Raw genomic sequence first — 10,256 nt, forward strand, 5'->3', positions numbered from 1 at the left:
ATCATGGGAATCCCCAGCCTACGTCTATTGCAGCATAACTAAGGGAGGAGTCAGGGTCACCTGGTCCAGCCCTAACTATATGCTTTAGCAAAAAGGAAAGTTTTAAGCCTAATCTTGAAAGTAGAGATAGTGTCTGTCTCCTGAATCCAAACTGGAAGCTGGTTCCACAGAAGAGGGGCCTGAAAACTGAAGGCTCTCCCTCCCATTCTACTTTTAAATACTCTAGGAACAACAAGTAGGCCTGCAGAGCGGGAGCGAAGTGCTCTAATAGGGTGATATGGTACTACAAGGTCATTAAGATAAGATTGGGCCTGATTATTTAAGACCTTGTATGTGAGGAGCAGGATTTTGAATTCAATTCTGGATTTACCAGGAAGCCAATGAAGGGAAGCCAAAACAGGAGAACTCTTGCTGCAGCATTTTGGATTAGCTGAAGGCTTTTCAGCGAGTTTTTTGGACATCCTGATAATAATGAATTACAGTAGTCCAGCCTGGAAGTAATAAATGCATGAACTAGTTTTTCAGTGTCACTCTGAGGCAGGATATTTCTAACTTTAGAGATATTGCGCAAATGGAAGAAAGCAATCTTACATATTTGTTTAATATGTGCGTTGAAGGACATATCCTGGTCAAAAATGACTCCAAGGTTCCTCACAGTGTTACTGGAGGCCAAGGTAATGCCATCCAGAGTAAGAATCTGGTTAGATACCATATTTCTAAGATTTTCAGGGCCGGGTACAATAACCTCAGTTTGATCTGAATTAAGAAGCAGAAAGTTAGCGGCCATCCAGGTCTTTATGTCTTTAAGACATTCCTGCAGTTTAACTAATTGGTGTGTTTTATCTGGCTTCATAGGTAGATAGAGCTGGGTGTCATCTGCATAGCAGTGAAAATTTATGCTATGTCTTCTAATGATGCTGCCTAGGGGAAGCATGTTGTCACGGTACTGGGCCATGAGGCCCAGGGTTTAGGTTCTAATGCTTGTTTTTGTATCCACATGTGTAGTTTAACACATCTAGTTGTTTTCTAGTTTGCAGTTTAGTCCTTGGTTTCTTAGTCCCTTTTGTCATCTCTCCCTGGTCTGTGTGTCTACCTGTCATGTTTCATGTCTCTGGTTAGGTTAAGTTCATGTTCTATCTCCATGTCTATGTCTCTGTGTTTCCTGTTTTATTTTGAAAGAGTATGGTGTTCTTTGTTCATTGTAGTTAGTGTTACTCTCCCCTGTATTGTCATTATGTTTCCTTCTAGTCAGCTGTGTTCTCATGTGTCTCCACTTCCCCTGATCACCTCATGTGTGTATTTAAGTCCTCAGTCTTCCTTTGTTCGCCGCCGCGTCGTCTGTTCAACTTCCCCCATGTTACGCCAGGTTTCAGGACTCTGTGCTGGTCATGTCCATGTTACTTACGTGAATACGTTTCATAGTTCTTTGTTGTTCCAGCACAGAGTCCTGTTCATAGTTTTCTCCATCACGTGCATCGTCACCCTGTCTTAGCCTTCCCTGCTGTCTGAGTTAAGTGTCAGTTCTTAGTTTTCCCAGTTCAGTTTCTAGTTTAGTTTTGCCTCAGTGCTTTCTGTTGTTTGCCACGTTTATCAGCCCAAATAAAGGCTCGCTTTTCGTTTCAAGTTCAGTACTGTCTCCTCGTCTGTGTCTGCACCTGGAACCTCACACTCCCATACACGGTCCGCCCACATTTTTGATATGAAAGGAAGGTTGGAGATTGGCCTTTAATTAGCTAAGACTGCTGGGTCTAGAGATGCTTTTTGAGTAAAGGTTTAACTACAGCCACCTTGAAGGCCTGTGGTACATAGCGGATTATTAGAGATAGGTTGATCATGTTTAAGATCGAAGAATTAATTAATGGCAGGACTTCTTTGAGCAGTTTTGTAGGAATGGGGTCTAAAAGATACGTTGATGGTTTGGAGGAAGTAATTATTGAAGTTAACTCAGAAAGATCGATTGGAGAAAAAGAGTCCAACTTAACATCAATGGTACTAAGAGTAGCTGTAGATAATATTACATCTGTGGGATGATTATTGGTAATTTTTTCTCTAATGATAAACTAGTTACTAGTTAACGTTAAAGGGATGGTTGGCTCAAAAGAGCTCTGACTTTTTGTCAGCCTGGCTACAGTGCTGAAGAGAAACCTGGGGTTGTTCTTATTTTCTTCAATCAGTGATGAATAGTAAGATGTTCTGGCTTTGTGGAGGGCTTTCTTATAAAGCAGCAAACTATTTCTTCAGGCTAAATGATGATCCTCTAAATTTGTGACACGCCATTTCCTCTCCAGCTTACGAGTCATCTGCTTTAGGCTACGTGTTTGAGAATTATACCACGGAGTCAGGAACTTCTGATTTGAGACCTTAGTTTTCACAGGAGCTACAGTATCCAGAGTCGTACGTAGTGAGAATTATGGATTTGATCAACTGGTCTCTGAATGCTATTGACACCCTTTTCTCAACGAGAAGTCTGGGCTCAGTAGAGCCTGAGTGCCCTGGAGGGACTTTCCCTGCCGGATACACGATGGACGGATGGCAGACTAGCAGGATCATGTGCCTGGCGGGACTGTCGATCGAGGACACTGAAGATATCTACCTATTCGGAACCATGATAACAGGGTTCTTGCTGATCGGAGCTGGCTTGGCCCTGGCTTATCGGAGAATTAAGAGAGCGGAACCGGCTGTTCAAACCCCCCCAAGGCTGCCCGCTGGGATTGAAAGGATGGGACGAGGCACGACTTCTCACAACGAAAGCAGCATGGCTAACACCTTGGAGACGCTTACAGCTGCCGTGAAGACTCAAAATAACACCATTGAGCGTATATTGGGATACATCAAAGAGAGGCCTGCTCAAAATGACACCCTTGAGCTAAAGTTGGATCACATTGCAGAACGGCTCACTGCAGTTGTGGGGTCTCAGAATCACAAGAATGACAACACCACGGAACGGAAGTTTGATACCATCATCAGGCTCGTGGTTCTCCAACGGGAGATTGAGAGACCAGTGTCGGAGTGTTAAAGAACAGCTTTGAAATTCTCCTGAGCTGCTCACATAAAAGAAAAATCAACAACATCAACATGCGGATACCTAGGCGCCAGCTGTGGGCCCAAGGCTGGAGCCGAACAAAAACTCCCAGATAACGACTGTGTGTTGACTATTCTTCCCATCCCATGCAAGGCCACCTGGTTTGGCTAGCAGACTGTTTACTTAGCCTGATAGGGTGAAGGACACTGTCTCAGCTGAACTCTGGACACGCACACACATACACTTACACTGATACACACGCACTCATCCCCCTCCCTTTCCAAACGCCTTCGATGCTTGTTTCCTGCGGGGGAACACGGCGGGTCTATGTGCCGCGCTGGAATGGTAGCGCTGTGCAGGGCGGCTGCTGTGTTCGCTTCGTATTACTCCTCACCCCCCACCCAATCCTGTGGCTTGTCATGTCTTTCACAAAGTGTGCTGTGGACATTTATGTGCTTTTTTGTGCAGAGGAGTTTTTTTGTTTCCTGTTCTCGTGCTGTCCTACCATGGAAGCACAGCATGAGTAGAGGTCTCTTTTTTCCTCTTGTACTTTCCCATTGTTGTGTATATTTCAGTGTTTTTCTGTAACGCTACCGATCTCCGACTTGTATCCCCATGTAATGTCTGTGTTGTGTCTGTAAGGTCGGGGGGGGCGGGGGGGGGGGGGGTTGATTGATTGAGGAGGTAAAATTATTAACAAGATAATCGACCTCTGTTGGAGAATCGTTCAGATAGCTGCTCTGCTCTATGTTGGTACAGGGCATTGAAGATGATAACAGTGGGCGGATTATATTCTTAAACTTAGTTACAGCGCTTTCAGAAAGACATCTACTGTGATAAAGTCTACTCTCCACTGCTGTGTAATCAATTATTGTAAATGTAAATGTTATCAGGAAATGATCAGACAGGAGATGGTTTTCAGGAAACACTGTTAAATGTTCAGTTTCTATGCCATATGTTAAAACAAGATCTAGAGTGTGATTAAAGTGGTGGGTGGGTTCTTTTACATTTTGAGAGAAGCCAATTGAGTCTAATAACAGATTAAATGCCATGTTGAGGCTGTCATTTTTAGCATCTACATGGATGTTAAAATCACCCACAATAATTATTTTATCTGAGCTGATAACTAATTCAGATAAAAAGTCTGAGAAATCAGACAGAAACTCTGTGTTAGGCCCAGGTGGACGATAGATGATAACAAGTAAGACTGGTTTCTGAGTTTTACAGCTGGGGTGGACAAGGCTAAGCATCTGGCTTTCAAATGAATTAAACGATATGTCTTTTTGCAACAGACTGCTAGTAATAAAGGTTCCTAAAGATATCATTTAAAATAGGTTATTTGCTACTTGGTCTGTTATGTCTAGACGCAACACTGATTAATCTTTTCACTTAAGAGCCTTTTTATGTTTGAATGATTGTCGGTGCCAAGTGGTTTAGGAAACAAATAATTCCTCCAGAAATAATTAATTGCAAGGATGGGACTGAAAATGAATGCAAATGTCCAAAGACAAACTTTGAAAGACCTTCAGAAAGCCTGGAAACTATTGTCTCTATTATTACTTTTATAAAGTCTCAAGAAAGTCATTTCTTGAAGACAAAGTACAAAGAAGAGAGGTAGCTCAAGACTTTTGAATAGTAATGTATGCCCCACATCTAACAAAATAGAACCTGAAGGCTTAAATCTGACCCACAGACCCTTTCGACTTAAGGTAACCTGCAATCACAGCACTGCTGCTTATGTGCGCAAATTAAATTTACATACCTAACACAGGGATACCCACTGTGACGTGACACATTAGTTTGGGACTCTTTGTTTTGGAGTTTCGACATCAAGAATTTGGCAGTTGAAGTTGAATCTTTTATAGACTGTGGAGGGCTCATTTGTCAACTAATACTAGCAAGTTTTGTTAGCCAGCTGTATTCATAAACTGTATGATCGCAATGCATAGACACACATATCAGCTAAATAGTGCTCAGTAACCGACAAATACAATACTAGAATTTCATGCACCATAAATGAAGCACAAACTTCTGTAATGTATTTGCACTTGAACCATACATTCAAAACAAGTTTTATTCTACACACTTTAAGCTTTTTATCTCACAGCTATGGCCCATTTAGATCACCACCATAATCTAACATTAGGGCTGCCACAAACGATTATTTTGATAGTCGACTAGTCACCGATTATTTTTGCGATTAGTTGACTAATCAGATCATGCATCCATTGGATGTAAAACATATAGCTTATTGCACCAGCATGTATCTGCTCTTATATAACTATCATTAGCTTACAGCTTTAAGTGTTTAAGGTATGTGCTAACTAAAAATAAAGACAAGATGAGAGTTTATTAAATTTTAATGACATTTGCAGATTGTTTCAGTGGAGTTTAATCTGCTTGACGTTTATTCAGCTGTGTAAAAACTCTAACTTTAATCTCAGCCAAACCGATTTAATCAGGAACCAATAAAACACTAAAAAAAAGGCAAACAATAACATTTTGAAGTTATCTAAGTGACTTATATATCATGTTTAACCTGAGTAGCGAAAGATGGCGGTGGGTTTGAAAACGATTTGCCGGGAGTCCGGTGTTCTCACGGGCTCTAGTGAGCCTTGCCCCCGGCTAGCTATCGAGCTAGTGGGTAACAGACGTCTCCGAAAACGTCGGAGCGCTTTTGAAAATATGTGGTGTCTTGATAAACTGAGCAGATATTTGAGGTTTACACAGCTACATTCTCGCCTGAAAATATGTTAATCGTTTATTTTGTGACCCAGAAAGAATAATAAGAGTAATATTAAAATTAACTAGCTTCCGCCATTGTTGACAACTGAGCTGGGCCGCGCTATGAATTCTGGGACACAGCTTCTTCTTCTTCGGGGTTTAACGGCAGCTGGCATCCTTGTACATGCAGTGCTGCCATCTTCTGTTTCAGTCCGTTATTACACTCTTAAATCCTACAACTTATTCCTGCGTCTTTTGGGATCTTACAAAGCATCAAACGACGAGTCAACTATTAAATTAGTCGTTGACGATTTTTATTAGTCAACGTAATTGTGACTAGTCGACTAATCGTGGCAGCCCTATCTAACATGCATGTCTACTTAAGGCATGCAGGCACAGAAGGAGCATCCAAACGGCACACAGTTAACAATTGTTAATTCACACTAAAGGTACGTCTGTGTCTGAAGGGGAAGAATGTTATAAACTTAAGAACTTGGCAGCGAGAGATGAAAATTCAACCTCATCAAATTTTTTATGAATACCAAACTAAATGTGCATCCATGGCAACTACTCACCAAATTCATTATTTAGTCCTGTTTGAAAGACTTTTGCTAAAAATTACAGCGCTCTGATGCAATTTTTAGAGGTTTGCATCTTTACAGGGAATAAATGGGCCACAGACTGTTAGGAATATCAGAAAATGTTGGTGTGTGGACTAAAATATTATAAATTTTGTATTAGCCATGGGAAATTGTTAAATATCCCCAGCTTTATTCTTTAATTGATATGCTGAACACTCCCTCTTAAAAATTTAAAGGTAGGCACAGATGTGCGACACATTAAATCAAAACATGAACCCCTGCAGAGAGGTGATCTGGTGGCTTTGTTATGCTGTGGGGGAATTTTTCATGGCATTGTTTAAGTGCACTGGTCCCTTAATAGAGAAAAATCACTTCAGATTAATGCATGTTATTCTGGTTAATCACCTTTATAATATAGAAACATTTTCTGTCCTAATAGGAGGAGCTCTTTTCATAAGTCACGAGAATCACTGAACTGTTTGACAAGACGGAAATGATGTGAATCATATGCATTAGTACTCCAGCAGAGTTCAATAATAGGAGATTTTAGACTTATGTGTCAGACAGTGCTCTCCACCACCTTCATCCAAAGACCAAATGAGGAGATATCTTTAGCAAGAAATAGATTTATTCCTCCGGCAGAGAGTGGGAGATTTAATGTTGAAGTAAACTGAAGCTGTACATTTTGCACAAATATCATCATCCCGATGTCATAAAGTATTGGCTGAGCATAACAGCAGCCACTTGAAGCTTTTGACATGTAAACTAGTGACTCTTCACTTCATGACACTGCATAGATGAAATCATGTATATAATATAATGCTGCATGAACTGAGAAAACATTTACAGCTAACTTCACATCTAGTAACAACATCACCTTGCCTATGTCGATGCTGCTTTTAATTGTCTGGTGCTGTTCAGTGTCCAACAAAACAACTTTAATTACCATCTTTAATTACTTGCCTTAACTGGTGCTGTCACTAGGACTGTTGTTGTCTGCCTGCCATTAACCTATCTGGATATCTGTTCTTGGTCAATCAATCCTCTTTTTCCCCCCATCCATCTCCTCGCGAGGAAAAGAGGAAAATATCCCTTAGCAAAAACATCTGTTATTAGCAGCTGTTATCTTGCACCAACCATTTTCAATTATCTTTGCCAATCATCTTCTCATAATAGGCTCTCCAACCACCCACTTTTAGTCTGTCTCCTCATCTTTTACCATTAGTTTCTTATTATTATCCAGCCCGCTCATTCATCTCTATCTTCTGCAATTATGTCTGCAGTTTGACTGTGTTTATGACAATGTAAGATTGATGCTGTCATTATAGGTGCATAGCACTCAGTGCTATGCACCATCTTCGTCTCCATCATGGTTCTACTCCGCTTTCCATCCTCCCATTGGAGGCAGCTGTCATTAGCAGCTGATTGAGGTCCAAAAGGTTCTAATAATTTTCCATCACAGTTTTTTTTTCTTTTTTGTCTCTCTCACCCTTGCTGGATGTCTCATTTGTCATTGTTTTTTACCGTTCCCCTCCATCAACCTCACTCTGTCTTTCTGTTTCAATCACAGCAGCAAATGGCATGAGTCAGAAACAATAAAAATCATCCATTTTGTTTATTACAGGTGTCTCATATACCTCCCCTGCCTCTCATGGTCACGGACCATTCTTTCCCCTTTTGTCTCTCTGTATGACCCCCTTCCCTCACCTTTTGTCTCTCCCCTTTGTTTCCAATAATAATGCTTCACTGCAATTTCATTACAAGAGGCCACCATCAACATAAAATCTAAAAGAAATACATTTCTTCATTATATTTAGATTTCAACTGACAAATTTAGAAGAACCTAATGCATACTTCTGTTACAAAATCCTTCATCCACTTGCACAGCTGTGCCGCTTAACTCTCTTTTTGTTTTTCTTTTACTTTTGCATCTGCATTGAATATCTTCCTGGATATGCCCCTCTTCTTTCACCTAGTCTCTTTAGGGATTGCTACAGTGGATCATCTACCTTTTTATGTGCACATGTCCAAACCATCTCAACCTTGTGTCTCTCTTGTGCTCAGTCTTTTATCTTTTGCATGGTTGACCCCAGATAGTTAAACACGCTGCTTGCTGATCATCACCACTTTTCTCACCCTAACGTGAACAATTCTTTCCTATAGCTTCATGGTATGGTTAGTCAACTTTATCCCTCTGCAGTTGCTATAGCTCTGCTCATCACCATTGTTCTTGGATACTTGTACTATTATACTTCTTGATTCCTAAGGCATCCTCTCATTCTCCAGGATCGTGTTAAGCAATCTGGTTAAACAGTCTGCTGCATCTCTCCTAGACATCTCTATACTTCCACAGGTATTTCTACTCTTCATCCTCTTCACAGCTGCCCTTTGCTCCGTAATAATCATTCTCATAACTTCAAAATTCATTCTCATAACTTTCCCCTATATGTCCTCCTCTCTCTCTCATTTGTGAGCTCCTCTTTCCATCTTCTTAACGTACACACCTTTCATATTTTGTCCTAAAGAACACAAAAAACCTTTAGCAACAACCTACATCTTTGTGACTATTTTTGTGTCTCCACATCTAACACTGCGACAGCACTGCCAATCTGGAAATAGAAGAAATCATGACCAGCCTTAAGCAAAAAGAAACACAGAATAACTGAAATAACAATGGGAAAAGAAAATCTCATACACAGTCAAAGATCGGCTAATCTGAAAAGAAGATAAAGGGTTATTTATCGCAAAATTCAAAATTCTCTCCATTTTGATAAATGCAAACAGAAAGCCCTGCTCTGCAACTGGGCTGTAGCCATGGAAACCCACTATCTATATCCTTTGAAAAGAGATTATTTTTTCACTCCTGCCTTCAGTTAATTGTGTCACTGAACCATTCTGATTACACAAAATGACCAAAGATCTGCTCTTTAAAATGCAGTTGGTACATTATAAAATTACAAAAATACCTCCGGACCTCGGACCGGTACGTGAGTCGTTTGGTACCGGGCCGCGAGAGTTGAGGCTCAGGTGTGAAATGTATGGTTTTCAGGGTTTTTATTGGTTTTCAGCGTTATTTTGTTATAGTTTTTATCGTTTTTATCGTTTACTCAGTTTTCCTTGGTCTTTTCACGTGTGTTATGAATAAATCTTCTTTTTTTCGGTACCGGTACTAGTTTTATTTTGTTGTACTTATCCGCGACACCTTAAAGGCCGGTTCGTGGCGCAAAAAAGGTTGGGGACCACTGGGCTATAACATTTAGTGCAGACTGATGTGACCCATCTCAAATCATTAATTTATCAGGACTGAAACTCGGGATTTATTTTTCACAAATCATACTGACTTTTCTAATACAGTTCTAGTTGAAATGTGTATATTTCCTGTGCACATGGATGACTTTGCAAGGAGGCATGATTTTTGACTGTTATTTATCTTATTATGGAAAATGCAGTTTTGTACTTTAGTAGTTCGAGCTATAATGTAACATTCTCTTGGAAGCAGACAAATGTGCCAAAAGTGGTTATATCTGAGTTTAAAAAGCACAAAACTTAAAACTAAAGTTACCCAGGCGTTTAAAAAAAGAGGAGAGCTATGACAGACATTAGACAGGCACACTACAAATTCTTTGACAGCCTCTGTAACACATTAATAGTGTTTCACTGGCATCTTTTAAATGAAAAGTGCCACAAACAGAGTTGGAACAAATGATAAAAAACAGACTAGAAAGATGATATCAGACTGTTGGTTTCTAAAGGTTACAGGAATGTTTGATGCAGTGTTTTTAGTTTAGACATGAGTAAAGTGGTGGGGGATAGGGGGTTCTGAATCCACCTAACCATCTGAGTGTTTCTGACAGGGTATGGTGGCCCTTTAATCATAAGTTTTTTGTGATGTCAATACTTGACACTTTTCTTTTTTCTCAAAGAAAGTG

The 10,256-nt window shown here is 40.3% G+C and overlaps 1 protein-coding gene across 1 annotated transcript; it reads left to right on the top strand.

Annotated features, from left to right (window-relative positions):
- Positions 1–2,069: 2,069 nt before the first annotated feature.
- LOC146513709 (uncharacterized) lies at positions 2,070–3,675 on the top strand. The gene has a single exon (XM_085169222.1). The coding sequence runs from the start codon at positions 2,411–2,413 to the stop codon at positions 3,014–3,016; it is 606 nt and encodes a 201-aa protein (XP_085025348.1). The 5' UTR covers positions 2,070–2,410; the 3' UTR covers positions 3,017–3,675.
- Positions 3,676–10,256: the final 6,581 nt, after the last annotated feature.

The sequence above is a fragment of the Neolamprologus multifasciatus genome, chromosome 7, assembly GCF_963576455.1.
Source record: "Neolamprologus multifasciatus chromosome 7, fNeoMul1.2, whole genome shotgun sequence".
Taxonomy (NCBI): Eukaryota; Metazoa; Chordata; class Actinopteri; order Cichliformes; family Cichlidae; genus Neolamprologus; species Neolamprologus multifasciatus.